This window comes from Budorcas taxicolor, chromosome 5 (assembly GCF_023091745.1).
Source record: "Budorcas taxicolor isolate Tak-1 chromosome 5, Takin1.1, whole genome shotgun sequence".
Classification (NCBI taxonomy): Eukaryota; Metazoa; Chordata; class Mammalia; order Artiodactyla; family Bovidae; genus Budorcas; species Budorcas taxicolor.
The window spans coordinates 148,667,967-148,682,118 of NC_068914.1; the positions used below are offsets into that span (position 1 = coordinate 148,667,967).

At 50.2% G+C, this 14,152-nt stretch overlaps 1 protein-coding gene across 1 annotated transcript; it reads right to left on the minus strand.

Annotated features, from left to right (window-relative positions):
- Window positions 1–513: 513 nt before the first annotated feature.
- On the minus strand, window positions 514–3,258 carry KCNA5 (potassium voltage-gated channel subfamily A member 5). The gene has a single exon (XM_052640304.1). The coding sequence runs from the start codon at window positions 3,175–3,177 to the stop codon at window positions 1,381–1,383; it is 1,797 nt and encodes a 598-aa protein (XP_052496264.1). The 5' UTR covers window positions 3,178–3,258; the 3' UTR covers window positions 514–1,380.
- Between the last annotated feature and the right edge of the window lie 10,894 nt (window positions 3,259–14,152).

Genomic DNA, 14,152 nt, shown 5'->3' on the forward strand with positions numbered 1-14,152 from the left:
TCTGCCTCCATCTGCTACAAAGGCAATTCATCCTTCTCTGCTTCACCATGGTTTGGTGGGGGGGGTGCGGGGGGAGAATATAATAATAAGGTGCAGCCTCCTCCCTCTGTGATTTTCCCACCAGGGCTACACTTTTTCGGAGAGGTCTCCTGTCCAGGAGAGCCAGGCTTGTTTCTCAGAACTGAGAATCATGTTAAGTAGGGCTTAAAACCTGCAGACAAAGGCTGGGAAACCCAGCCCCAGGAGACGGCAGCAGGGCTTCGGGCAGGAGGGAGGAGGGGAGGATCTGGTCATCGTTTGCCTTTTAACTCCATCCACACACCACGCTGACGGCTGGGTCTAATGCCATCCGGGAGTGTCTGTGTTCTAACCACCTGAGACAAACAGAATCCACCCCTTTGCTTTCAAGGCACAGAGGGGGCCCAGCAAAGAGATGTCAGTGATCAAACCATGAGCTTTCCAAGCCCTCCTCCACCCCAGTCAAGTTTGCTCTGACTCCAGAACCATAAACAGTGACGGACAGACTATTTATTTTTTTTAATTTCCAAAGATACATCAGCTGTAGAAAAACTAACGCTTGCCTTAATCGAGTAACATTTTATTTCCTGGGATAAAAATTCAAAAGGATGAATTATCAGAGGTCTTCCTCCTACATCATGAAAATGCTTTTTGAAGGAAGTTACAAGAATTGTTTAAGGCGCACAGAAAAAAGTTAGACTTGCCTTTCTTCCAGAGCATTGCCTGCCTTAGACACGAAGCACAGACATGACATCTCAGGAAAGAGACAGGCTTACTGACACAGGACCTAGAACGGCCGGACCAGGGTCTCCGGCTGTAAGTTTCGCAGGAGAACATCATCTCTTCCATAAATACAACATATGTCTTGAAAATATATCCAAAATATCTCCATCTGAACTGCGGTACAAAAATCCACTCTCCAGCCATAAAAATACTATTTCCCCTTATACACAAATATAATCATCTGTAAAGCAAATCTGGAGCACAGGGATGTGAGGAGGGGTTTTACAAAATCCCTGGAGATCTGGGCTATTTAAAGTCATTTTTGTTTGGGTTGTCCCTCTGCTGGATGTAGGAAACTGGCTACAAAGACATCCATCTCACAGCGCTCACCATTTCAACAGCTCCTGCGTCATGGAATGTGGTAGTTTTTAAAAATAGGCGACCCTTGGGGTCATGGAAAGAAGAGGAAAAATGAGGGGATCAAGGTGGACGGGGAGGCAGGAGGGGAGCAGTGAGAGAAGAGGGACAGACCCAGGTACCAGGGTGGGCTTGAAATACTCTGTGGTGTCAAGTAGATCCCCAGGGTCAGAAGGCCTCTGCTGTCCCCAGCCCATGGCTAGCTGTCAGCCTGGGACCCCCTTACAAATCTGTCTCCCGGCTTGTGTCCAGGCAGAGGGCATACAGCGATCTCCGCAAATCCACATTGCTCTTGGCCTTGAGGTTACACTTCTCCAGGGAGCAACTGCCCCTTCGAGAGCCATCCGCATTTTCCAAGGACCCTGCCACCTTACAGAGGGACCCCTTGCTCCAGCTAGCCTTTCGCTGGCCTCCGCCGGCCGGTCCAGTCCCCTGGCTCTGTCCGCCCTGTTCTTCCTTAAGGGCTGCCTGCTCCTCGTGGTCCGTCTCCCGGTGGTAGAAGTAGTTGAAGTTGGAGACGATGACAGGCACGGGCAGGGCGATGGTGAGGACCCCGGCGATGGCACACAGGGAGCCCACGATCTTGCCCCCCACGGTGACGGGCCTCATGTCCCCATAGCCCACTGTAGTCATGGTGACCACCGCCCACCAGAAGGCATCTGGGATGCTGGAGAAATGGGTCTCCTGGTTGTCGGCCTCTGCAAAGTAGACGGCGCTGGAGAAGAGGATGACCCCGATGAAGAGGAAGAAGATGAGCAGGCCCAGCTCCCGCATGGAGGCCTGCAGCGTCTTGCCCAGAATCTGCAGCCCCTTGGAGTGGCGGGACAGCTTGAAGATGCGGAACACGCGGACCAGGCGGATCACTCTGAGGATGGCCAGGGACATGGCCTGCTGCCCGTTCTGGCCGCCCCCGCCCCCCGGCTGCTGCTGCTCCACCAGCTCGGTGCCCAGGGTGATGAAGTAGGGGAAGATGGCCACCACGTCGATGATGTTCATGATGTTCCGAGAGAACTCGGCCTTGCTGGGGCAGGCGAAGAAGCGCACCAGCAGCTCGAAGGTGAACCAGATGACACAAGTGGTTTCCACGATGAAGAAGGGGTCGGCGAGGGTCCTGGGCAGGAGAGGTGCCACCGTGGGGCCGGAAGGGGGCGCTGCGGCCCCGCTGCCATTGGGCCCCTTGTGGGGTCCCGGGGGCTGGTGGGGGCCCGGGGGATGGCGCAGCAGCTCGCGTTCATCCCGGAACTCGGGCAGCGTCTCCAAGCAGAAGGTGATGATGGAGATGAGGATGACTAGGACCGAGACGATGGCAATGGCCCGTGCAGAGCCCGAGCTCTCCGGGTACTCGAAAATCAGCCACACCTGGCGCTGGAACTCGTTGCGGGGCAGGGGCTTCTCCTCCTCCTTGATGAAGCCCTCGTCCTCCCGGAAGCGCTCCATGGCCTCGTCCCCCAGCTGGTAGAAGCGGATCTCGTCTGCGAACACGTCCAGGGAGACGTTGACTGGCCTGCGCAGCCGGCCCCCCGACTGGTAGTAGTAGAGGATGCCGTCGAAGCTGGGCCGATTGCGGTCGAAGAAGTACTCGTTCCTCAGCGGGTCGAAGTAGCGCAGGCGCTTGGCCGGGTCCCCCAGGAGCGTGTTGGGGAACTGCGCCAGGGTGCCCAGCTGCGTCTCGAAGCGCAGCCCCGAGATGTTGATGAGGACGCGCTGGTGATGGAGGGACCCCGGGCCCAGCACCTGGTCCCCCGCCACGCCCAGGGCGGGGTCGCCTTCCCCCTCCTCTTCCTCCGGAGGCCGCGGGCTAGCCCGGGGCAGCTCCTGGCGCGGTGGTGGCGCCGGCCGGCCTCCCGGGTCCGCGCCCCTCTCCGCGCCGCTGCGCCTCCTGGGCGCCGGCTGCTTGGGTCCGTCGCTGAGCGCGGCCGTCGCGGGACAGCGGAGCTGACCCGCCGTGGTCCGGGCCTCCTCTTCTCCCCTGACGGTCATGGCACCGCCGTTCTCCAGGGGCACCAGGGCGATCTCCATGGCCCGGGGGCGGGGGGCATGCTGCGCCCCTGCGGACCGGTTCCCGCGCCCCCCTCACCCCGCAGGGCGCCCCGCGCCGGACTCCTCTCCCGCCGGCGGCCGGCCCCGCTGTGGGGCGGGCTGGGTGGCTGGCGCGGTCCCCTCGCTGGGTCCTGACGTCAAGAAGCCGCTGCCCTGCGCTCTGCCTCGCTCGGCTCTGGCAGCCGGTTACCAAGCAGCCAAAAGCCGCCTTCCAGCCGAGGCAACCTCCAGCCGCAGGCCCGGCCTCCACCCCGCGTGGCTCCCCGCCTCCCCCTGCCCTCCCGTCCTCCTCCCGCCTCCCCTCGGGGCCCTGAGGCCGCAAGTGTCTCCCTGGGGGCGCAGCTGGGGCCTCCGGGCGAGGGCGGGAGGAGCTGAGCTGGGCGCAGCCTGGGAGGGGAGAGGAGAGGATGGAGGAACAGGTTGTACCGAGAGCGCTGCAACCAACTCCCAGGGCGGCCAGATGAGAATAGTTCTGGATTTCAGTTCACCTGGGAACCCGCTGATTGCCGAGTGGACTCTCAGGAAATGAATCCTCCTGTGTTGGAGAGATGCGACGTCAGGATGAGCCGGGGTTCGAGAGAAGGCGGTCCTTTGGAGGAATAACGGTTCTCTCTTCTTTGGGAAAAATTACAAACAGGAGGATGAGAGGCGGAGCTATGGGCCTTGAGAGAAAAAATATATATATATATATTTTATATATATATAATATATAATTATAATATATAATTATATAATATATAATTATATAATATATAATTATAAATATTATATATATATATATATATATATATATATATATATATATATATATATATATATATAGGCTTCCCCGGTGACTCAGAAGGTAAAGACTCTGCCTGCAATGTGGGAGACCTCTGTTCGACCCCTGGGTCAGGAAGATCCCCTGGAGAAGGGAACGGCTACCCACTCCAGTATTCTAGATATATATGTATCTTCAGAGAGTGGAGAAGCTGTCTCTTCCCATCTCCCTACTTATATTTGCACCAGAAGGTAGCTGACAGAGAATTCACCTCACAGCACCTCCCTGCCCCTGCCCTTGGGAAAGCCCTGATTCCCAGGGCAGACAGGGGTGGTCAGCCAAGCACGCGGAGCCTGGCAGCTCCCCAGGCAGGCAGCTGAGACTGGAGACTGGCTGTCCGGCTTCCTATTCCTACACACACAACCACCGCTCTCTCCACCAATCTCATTTGTAGGAACCAGGAACAGGGAAGGGGAGGAGGGAGAAAGACCTGGGAAAGAGCAGTTCCTGCAGGTGGAAGCTAGGAGCTGGCGGCTGCAAGGAGGCTTGTGTAGGGAGATGGGGTGGGGCACTCCAGGGGAGGGAGCCTGGGAGCCCCAGGGTGGAGAATTCTCAGGAGTAGAATAAAAACCGATACTCACTTTGCTCTTCTGCTATAGTAGGCCCACTCTCAGCACTTCACAAATATTGGCTGGTCTAGTCTCTCAGTAACCTATTTTCTCGGTAATATTATTATCCCCACTTTTATAGGTGAGGAGAATGAGACACAGAGAAGTTGATTAACTTGCCTGAGGTCACACAGTAGAAAGTGGCAAAGCTGGGATTTAAACCCAGTCTTGCCTGGAAAATCCCATGGACAGAGGAGCCTGGTGGGCTGCAGTCCATGGGGTCGCTAAGAGTCTGGGCACAACTGAGCGACTTCACTTTCACTTTTCACCTTCATACATTGGAGAAGGAAATGGCAACCCACTCCAGTGTTCTTGCCTGGAGAATCCCAGGGACAGAGGAGCCTAGTGGGCTGCCATCTATGGGGTCGGACAGAGTTGGACACCACTGAAGCGACTTAGCAGCAGCAAGCAGAGTTTGGGCCCCTATTCCCCCCACTCCACTCCTCTATAGAAATGTGCGACCCCTTTCCAGGATACAAGGATACAAGTACTCTCTCCCCCTTACCATCTGACTTAATGACTTTAGTCCCTTCTGCAGGAGGCTGGAGGATGGCTAAGATGACCCCCTAAGTGCTTCTGGGTTAGGAAATCAGGCATTTTGCTCCGTCGCAGCCCTAGGTGTTAGCATCCGTAGCCAAGAGAGAAATAGCCTTCAAGGCATGTTTTCAAGCCATTCCAGGCACAGCCTCCAGATATTTTTAATCTACCCTAAAATCTCTGTGTTTTGAATGTCTGTTTGATTGTCTGTTTCTGTTTCTGTAGGTTGTTGGGGCTTTTGTATGTAATGTCATACTCTCTTGTTTGTGTAAGCATCGCACACAAAGGATTTTTTGAAAGCTTGATGCTGGGGCATGAGTGTGAGTTGGAATAGCAGAGTGTAAACTCACAAACTGGTGTCAGGGTCAGAGGAGTGTGTGTCCACGTGGTTTTGTTAAGTGAACTCGAGGGTGAATATTCATTTGGCACAGACAAACGTTTTCATTGTGTGCAACTCTGCATGTATGGTCGGCTGTCCTTGCAGATGTGCACAAGTGAGAAAGGGGCGTGAAAGTGAAAATGAGTGTGTAAAGGCATCATTGGATATCATCAGGACCTTGCACACCCCTCCCCAGATCTGTGCTGTTTCTGCTCCATTTGTTTGGGTTCGTTTTTTTTTTTTCTTCTCTGACTCTGAAGTTGCCAGTCGAGATCAGGTCTGCCCTGGGAAGGCTGGAACTGCAGAGCTGTTAGGAGACAGGCTCAGAGACCTTTGGGTCCTCTCTTGTTCACTGACCCACACATCTTATAAATAGAGAGATGCCATGTTGGTTCACACAGGCTCTCCTCAGGCTCCCTAAGGGGAAGAGTTTCTTGGACCTTGTCTTCCAGGGGCCTCAGGGAGACTGTGTCCTGAAGAATAACAGCACCGCATAAACAGTCCTAGAAGGGCCCAGAAGTCAGGCCTTTAATGTGGCACTTTCTTAAATCTGCTTTCCAGACATTTCCTAGCCTTCATAGGTTTCTTGTAAAATTACCTTCAGATGTCACAGTGTCTGCCATGGGGAATAGAGCAGGATTGTCCTTAGAGAAAGAACTTGCTTTTTAGCTTCAAAGGATGCAGTTGGCTGACAGCCCCCAGCTGCTGTCACCTCCTGACTCTGCCTGGTTTCCATCCTCCCGAGGAGCCCCCTGGCAATGACAGAGCACTGCAGAGTTACAGGGACCTGGCTGGTTTGGTTTCTGCTCAGTGCAGAACTCTGCAAACCTGAAAGAGTCTTTGCTCTTTGCTCTAGAGCTCGCCTGCTGGGTCTGCCAAGACTTTGTATGAAAAACATTGCCATCTGAGAGACTTCCCTGGCGGTCCAGTGGCTAAGACTCTGCACTCCCAATGCAGGGGGTCTCGGGCTAGAGCCCACAAGCTACAACTAAAGATCCTGTGTGTCACAACCAAGACTTGGTGCAGCTAAAGAAATTATAAGTAATAAATAAATGAATAAACAAACAAATGCCATCTGAGACACCCCATCCAACCTTTCCTCCTCCTCTTTCTTTTCCCAGGTGTCAGAAGAGCATCTTGGTCTGAAGATGTCCCCTTCTGAGTTCTGGAAGTTCTCTTATCTTTCTTTCATTGCCTCCCAATCAACCTTCAGCTGATGCTGAAGCTGAAGCTCCAGGACTTTGGCCACCTGATGTGAAGAGCCGACTCATTGGAAAAGATCCTGATCCCGGGAAAGATTGAGGGCAGGAGGAGAAGGGGGCAACAGAGGATGAGATGGTTAGATAACTTCACTGATTCAATAGACAGGAGTTTGAGCAAACTCTGGGAGGTGGTGAAGGACAGGGAAGCCTGGCTTGCTGCAGTCTGTCTATCGGGTCACAGAGTCAGATATGACTGAGTGACTAACACAGGCACATATCACTGCAGGGGGCGCAGTTTCAGTCCTTGGTCAGGGAACCAAGATTCTGCATGCCTCAAAGAAAACAAAACAAAATAAATAAGTAAATAATGCAAGATTGAGCCCCCGCCCCACAGGCAGGCTTAGACTCAAACAAGTTCCCCTGTGGTGCTGCTGCTCCTGTCCTCAAGTCACAGTTTAAGCAGCATTTCCTCTCAGACAAACCCCAAGGGGTATCTTGCAACACTACATTGTTATCTCCCAGAATGAGACCTCCAGAAGTAAACAAAGGAGGGATCGTCTCTCAATTCATGGGACAGCTCCAGCAGACCACAGCGGGACTCTTAAGCTGTGCAGAACCAAGAGAAAAGAACGTTAGGAGAGGTAAGGGGTAAAAAAAATAAAAGGAAAACTGGGCTGGAAGAGAGAAAAGGGAGAAGATAGGAGAATGAATCTTAAATGCCATGTTTATTAATCCCTTCAAAAATATTCAGTGAGTACCTACTATGTACCAGATGTTGTTCCAGGGTCTGGGAGTATACTGATGACCAAGACAAACTTCTTTCCTCTGGGCAAGGCCAGAGTCTCTGAGCATCTAATTTTACGTTGGTTGTTTAACACAATTGTGAGGAGTACGGCCAGGATGTAGGGGGTGGTGAGAATAGTGGGGAGTCTGACGCCTGCCCTAGGACCCAGGGAGGCTTTCTGAGGTGATGATGAGTAAGGCATGCTGTTCCAGGTGGAGGGAAGTGCATGTTCCAAGGTCCTGGGGTGGAAGGGTCAGGGTTGGTTAGAAGAACCGAAAGAGGGCTTCGCTGGTGGCTCAGTGGTAAAGAATCCACCTGCCAACACAGGAGACGCAGGTTCGATCCCTGATCTGGGAAGATCCCACGTGCCACGGAGCACCCACGCCCATGCAACACATTTGTTGGCCCCGTGCTCTGGAGCCTGGGAGCTGCAACTGCTGAAGCCTGAGCATTCTAGAGCCCGTGCTGCACAACAAGAGAAGCCAGCGCGATGAGGAGCCCAGGCACTGCAACTAGTGAAGACCCAGGACAGTCAAAATAAATACAATTACTCAAAAAAAAAAAGACGAAGAACTGAAAGAAAGTGAACGTAGCTGACATAGGACTGGGGGGATGTCTGTGAGACTGGGCTGGAGAAGAGGAGGAAGGCAGATCATGAAGTGCTGGCGAGGTCACGATCCCCCAGCAGTATTACACACGAATACTCCTTTCCTGAACACTAAGGCACTTTGTGTGTGTGTCTGCAAAGCATATGTGCCAAGAGGCTTCCATTTTATTTCTCCATTACTTCTTTTAGCCTCTTCTCCCCCTCTACTCTCATCAGAATATATATCTCTATGTGTGTGTCTGTATTTATTTATTTTTGTATGTATGTATCTATCCCATATATATGTACCACACCATTTATCTTTCTATAGATAGAGATCGTAGGTAGGAAGGTATTAATAGATAGGTAGGCTTCCCTGGTGGCTCAGACAGTAAAGAGTCTGCCTGCAATGCAGGAGACCTGGGTTCCATCCCTGAGTGGGGACGATCCCCTAGAGAAGGGAATGGCACCCCACTCCAGTATTCTTGTCTGGAGAATTCCATGGACAGAGGAGTCTGGCAGGCTATATGGTCCATGGAGTTACAAAGAGTAGGCCACGACTGAGTGACTAACACTTTCACTTTCAGATAATAGAGATAGAGATAGCTTGAAATCAAGGACCAAACTCATCTCTAATTTGCCTTCCAACAGCAGACGTGGTACCTTGGCCGTATTGTGAATATCAACTAGTAAGTGTTGAATGTAATCAAACTGAGAGAAAGGAATTCAACTCTGGAGTAGCGAGGAAGGGGAAACTGTGGGCTAGGAATTGAAAGAGGATTTCTGAGATAAGCCAGACACTCCAAGTAGTTGTGGAAATGGAACCTAAGCAGACAGTGGATGGTCAAATATGGGAAGTCCTGAATTAAATCTGCTTTGGCCCTTCATTCAGGCTCTTGATTTCTGAATTATCTTCTACTACACAAACAGCCTCCACTTTGTGGGTTAAAACAAGTTTGTGGCTAGAAGCAATTTAACATTTTGGACTGGGTGCTTTCATTCCTAAATTAGGAGCATGTTTGAGACCTAAAGGTTGTGCAGCTCTGTTTATTATATAAGAATGGACCAAAACAACATGGAGATCTGGATTTCTATCCAGGTCAAGGGAAAAAGCTTCCTCTATTAGACAAAATTTAAAGGGGCAGGAGGAGGCAAAAATAAAATTCTGTCCTGATTAAGTCAGGAGTCTTTCCTATCAAATATAGATTTTTGCCCCCCTACCTTGGAGGAGGTCTTCCCCAGTGGCTCAGTGGTAAAGAATCTTCCTGCAATACAGGAGCTACAGGAGACACAGGTTTGATCCCTGGGTCAGGAAGATCCCCTGGAAAGGGGCATGGCAACCCACTCCAGTATTCTTGCCTGGAGAATCCCATGGACAGAGAAGCCTGGTGGGCTACAGTCCATGGGGTCGCAAAGAGCTGGACACGACTGAAGCGACATAGCAACCACAACAACAACCTTGGACGAGGATATAGGCATGAAAACCCTATCAGAAATGTGATGAGAGTTTCCAGTGAAGGGACTGGACAGACACACCCTACAAGCCAGCCAGAGTGCTCCCCATCGGCCAGAGCTCAGCTCAGCCTCTGCCCCTTCCTGCCAAGGGGAAGAGAGCTCTGCTGTGAGGACCACATCTCTAAAGGAACCCTAGGCACTCTGGCAGGGCTTCTCCAGCACATCCCTGGGCACTGCGGAGAGATCTCCAATTTCTATTTTAATTTAATGTATTATTTTTGGCTGTGCTGGGTCTTCGTTGCTGCACGGGCCTTTCTCTAGTTGTGGCCAGCAGGGGCTACCCTTCATGGAAGCGGGCTTCTCCTTGCCGTGGCTTCTCTTGTTGGGGAGTACAGGCTCTAGGGGACAAGGGATTCATTAGTTGAGGCCCCTGGGCTCTAGAGCAGAGGCTCAACGGATGTGGCATACCAACTTAGTTGCTCTGCGGCATGTGGCATCTTCCCGGACCAGGGATCGAACTCATGTCTCCTGCATTGGCAGGCAGATTCTTTGCCACTGAGCTGCCAGGGAAACCCCTGCCCAAGACTCATTAGTCAGCATCTTTCTAAGGAAACACCAAGGTGTCCGGAGTCTGGGCAGAGGGCTCGGGACTTCTTAGACTGGACCAGGGAGAGTCAAACAGAAGGAAACACGGTTGAAATAAACCAAAATAACTTCTTAAAAAGTTAGGAGGAAAAGGCGATTGTAAGTCTTGGATAGACTGCGTCTTACTACTGAATGTTATAAAGTATTAATATATGATCCTGTGGTCGTTACTATTAAATAATAGACCTCAGGATATGTAAGCATGCAATAATGAATAATAGAGTATTAATCAGCAAAGCCCTCTCTCACCTAATCCTCTCTCCCAGATGTGTCCCCTTTGCAGATCTGGGGTGAAAAACATCTTAATGAGAGGAGCAGCTGTTCTCCCCCTCCCCCACCCCACCCACTCCTTTCTCACTTGCCCCTCAATCCAACACCTTGGAGAGGAACTTCTGGAAATGGCCTTTCTTTCCTGTTTGATGGAGCGGCCAAGGCAGAGTCAGGCAAAACACATGTGCAAAACAAGGGAGTTTGTGTCTGTTGGGTGTTCGGTGGGGGCAAGGATATCTTTGCTGCTTTAAGAGATGAAAGCAGGAGGCCAGGCTGAGGGTTAGAGGAAAAGAGAGATTACACTGAAATTGACCTAGATCCTGAGAGAAATCACAGAGTCTGTTACAGTGGTTTCCTGTTCAGAGGGATTAAAAAGAGAGACATTCACAATGCAAGGTTCTCATCTGGAGAGTGGCTTTTTCTCTCCCTCCCTCCCTCCTGCCCTAATATAATCCAGGAATAAATTCATTAATGGGTCCCAGGCTTTTCAGAGGCCAAAGAGAGAAAGGAGAGTGGCCCAGATGGACAGGGCTTCGAGGTTCAAAGGAGGACTAGCCCTGGTGAGTGAGGGTGTCCGCTCCCTCCGGCTAGAGGGTTAGGGATGCATTAGTGAAAGTTGCTCAGCAGTGTCCAACTCTTTGAAACCCATGGGCTCTACAGTCCATGGAATTCTCCAGGCCAGAATACTGGAGTGGGTAGCCTTTCCCTTTTCCAGGGGATCTTCCCAACCCAGGGATCGAACCCAGGTAACCCGCATTGGAGGCGGATTCTTTACCAGCTGAGCCACAGAGGAAACCAGGAATGCACTGGGACTCTTTATCTCAGTTTCTCTTTTTCTAACGTCCATCTTTCCTTCCTCAATCCATCTCATTGTGGTATTCACTGACATAACATGAAAGCCCTCTAACTTTGAAATCGTGAACTGGGAGCTTCATAGATTTTTAGGGTTAGAGCCATTTGAATTTGATTTTTCCCTTTCTTAGTAATGAGTGCAAATCTGAGTTCTCTCCCTAGGCCTCCAGATCAAGGAAGGCATTCTTTGAGTATTTTATATTTCATGGCTTGTTGAGCTAGATTATGGCCCGCAAGGTGTGAAGATATATTTATGAGTTTAGGTTATGTATCCAGGTATATGAAAAGAGCACTTTATTTTTAAAGTGCTAAACAAATGTAAAAGTTTTACTCTTATATAAGAACTATGCCTTCTAAGTCTGGGAAGAAAACATGTGTTCACTACACGATTCATGCAGGCCAGACAGTCCCCGTTTTTCTCAATGTCTCTCAAAATAAATCCTCTTTATTCTAATTTGATTAAAAGATGCTTTGGTCATGGAACAGGATTAGGGCTCAGCCACAGTTTCAATGTGACTAGACCTGGAGGTAGGGGCTGAGGTGGGGTGGCTTCCAGGGACTTGCTACTCAAACTGCGGCCCGTGGACAAGCAGAGACCAGCAGATCTGGAGGCTAATTAGAAACATAATGTCCAAGCCCCTCCCAGACCTACTGGGTAAGAATACGGGTAGATCAAGCCCAAGAATCTGTATTTTAACAAGCTCTCCAGGTGATTCTGATGTAACCAAAGCTTGAACACCACTGTCCTGGAGAATGAGCCTCCCTAGGAATCTGGTTCTTTTCCTGGATGCTGTGGGGCATGGGGAATTCAGGGGCTGGGAGCTACATTCTGCAGGATATGAGCTCGGATCCCAACTGAGCTAGGTCTGGTCTGAGGACTGGCAACACCTCCTAGTCAAAGTGACATTCACCCTCTCTAAGGCTCACTTTCTCCATCTGTCCAATAAAGACACTAATAGAACCTTGTTGTTGCTTAGTCGCTCAGTTGTATCCAACTTTTTGCGACCCAATGGACTATAGCTCTCCAGGCTCCTCTGTCTATGGGATTTCCCAGGCAAGAATAATGGAGTGGGTTGCCATTGTCTTCTCCAGGGGATTTTCTCCACCCAGGGATCGAATCTGTGTCTCCTGCATTGGCAGGCAGATTCTCTATCACTGAGCTATCAGGGAAGCCCTACCTTCGTATTAAATGCTTGAAGAATCATAAGCACTCAATAACTATTAGTATTGTTAGTGTTTGACTCTTTGTGACCCCCATGGAATGCAGCATTCCAGGCACCTCTGTCCTCCACTATCTCGTGGAGTTTGCTCAAATTCATGTCCGTTGATTTGGTGATGCTGTCTAACCATCTCATCCTCTGTTGCCCTTTTCTCCTCCTGCCCTCAATCTTTCCCAGCATCAGGAGCTTTTCCAATGAGTTGGCTCTTTGCATCAGATGGCCAAATATTGGAGCTTCAGCTTCAGCATCAGTCCTTACGATGAGTATTTCAGCTTGAGTCTCTGCAGCAGGGGAAAAAAAAAAACCTCAAGAGGTAAATAGGGTTAAGTCCTCATTTTTCAGATCCAGACTTGCTCTGAAGACTGAGTCATTCCATAAGCATCTCAGTCTCCCTGTCTGTGGAGTACAGTTTATCATGTTTTCTTCTTAGGAGCTGTCTCTCTATTCCTGAAAGTCCCCAACTCTAGGTGAAAGATTTACAAATCTCAAGCCTAGTCTCTCATTAATCACTGCCATGTTTCAAGAAGCTAGAGGCAGCATGATGTCTCACACACAGCAATCATTTCTTTCTCTGGTAAAGACAGTAATCTGGGGAATGGCAATTATCTCAGTAGAACCACCAACCTTGCAGTGTGACATTATCAACAGTTGGAAATTACACAGTGTTCATCAGCTTCTATTTTAATGTCTGTCGTCTCCTAGTTCCCCTTCCCCAGACCAATGCCGAACCCCCCACCCTTCCAGCTTCTTCCTTTTTTTTTTTTTTTTATTAATCTTGGGAAATAGCTATCTTATTTTTAGCAGGCTGATGCCGCTGGATAAGAATATGATATCGAGGGTCATAATAAGGACTTTCACACTTTCTGATGACACTCAGCCACCACCCATCGGATTCTTCAACGCAGCTTCAAGCCTTTATCTCTGCCAAGAGAGAAATGGCTGGAAAACTCCCCATGGCGCTTTACCTCTTGAATTGCGTGGCTCGCCTCAGCTCACTAGGGTTATTCTACTACACTGGGTAATACTGAAAACCAGTGACCAAGTTGTAAAGACTGCTCTCCTGGAGCTCAGGAACAAGATGCAGTGTGTATGAATGTGTTTTGGTGGAGGAGGGTTACTGCTAACCCTGTCTCCAGGCAATATAATAAGCAGAAAACCAAGACTTTGAGTCACACTCTGCATATCTGACTATTAGCTACATGGCCTGGGAAAGTGAGTTATCCTACACCTTTTTTTTTTAATCTGTAAAATAGGAAATACAGCTTGGGGTTCATAGGTGTAATGGGGCTCACGTAAAGTAGCAACTGTTCTATGATACATAGAATGGATAAACAACAAAGCCCTGCTATAGAGCACAGACTTTCCAGGTGGCACTAGTGGTAAAGAACCCACCTGCCACTGCAAGAGAGGTAAGAGATGTGGATTCGATCCCTGGGCCTGGAAGCTCCCCTGGAGAGTGAAATGGCAACCTACTCCAGTATTCTTGCCTGGGAAATCCCGTGGACAGAGGAGCCTGGTGGGCTACAGTCCATAGCATTACAAAGAGTTGGACATGACTGAAGTGACTTTGCATCCATGTATAGAATGGGGAATTAT

Excerpts from the sequence above, each read along its gene's own strand:
- KCNA5 (XM_052640304.1), bottom strand. The coding sequence starts at position 3,177 with ATGGAGATCGCCCTGGTGCCCCTGGAGAACGGCGGTGCCATGACCGTC.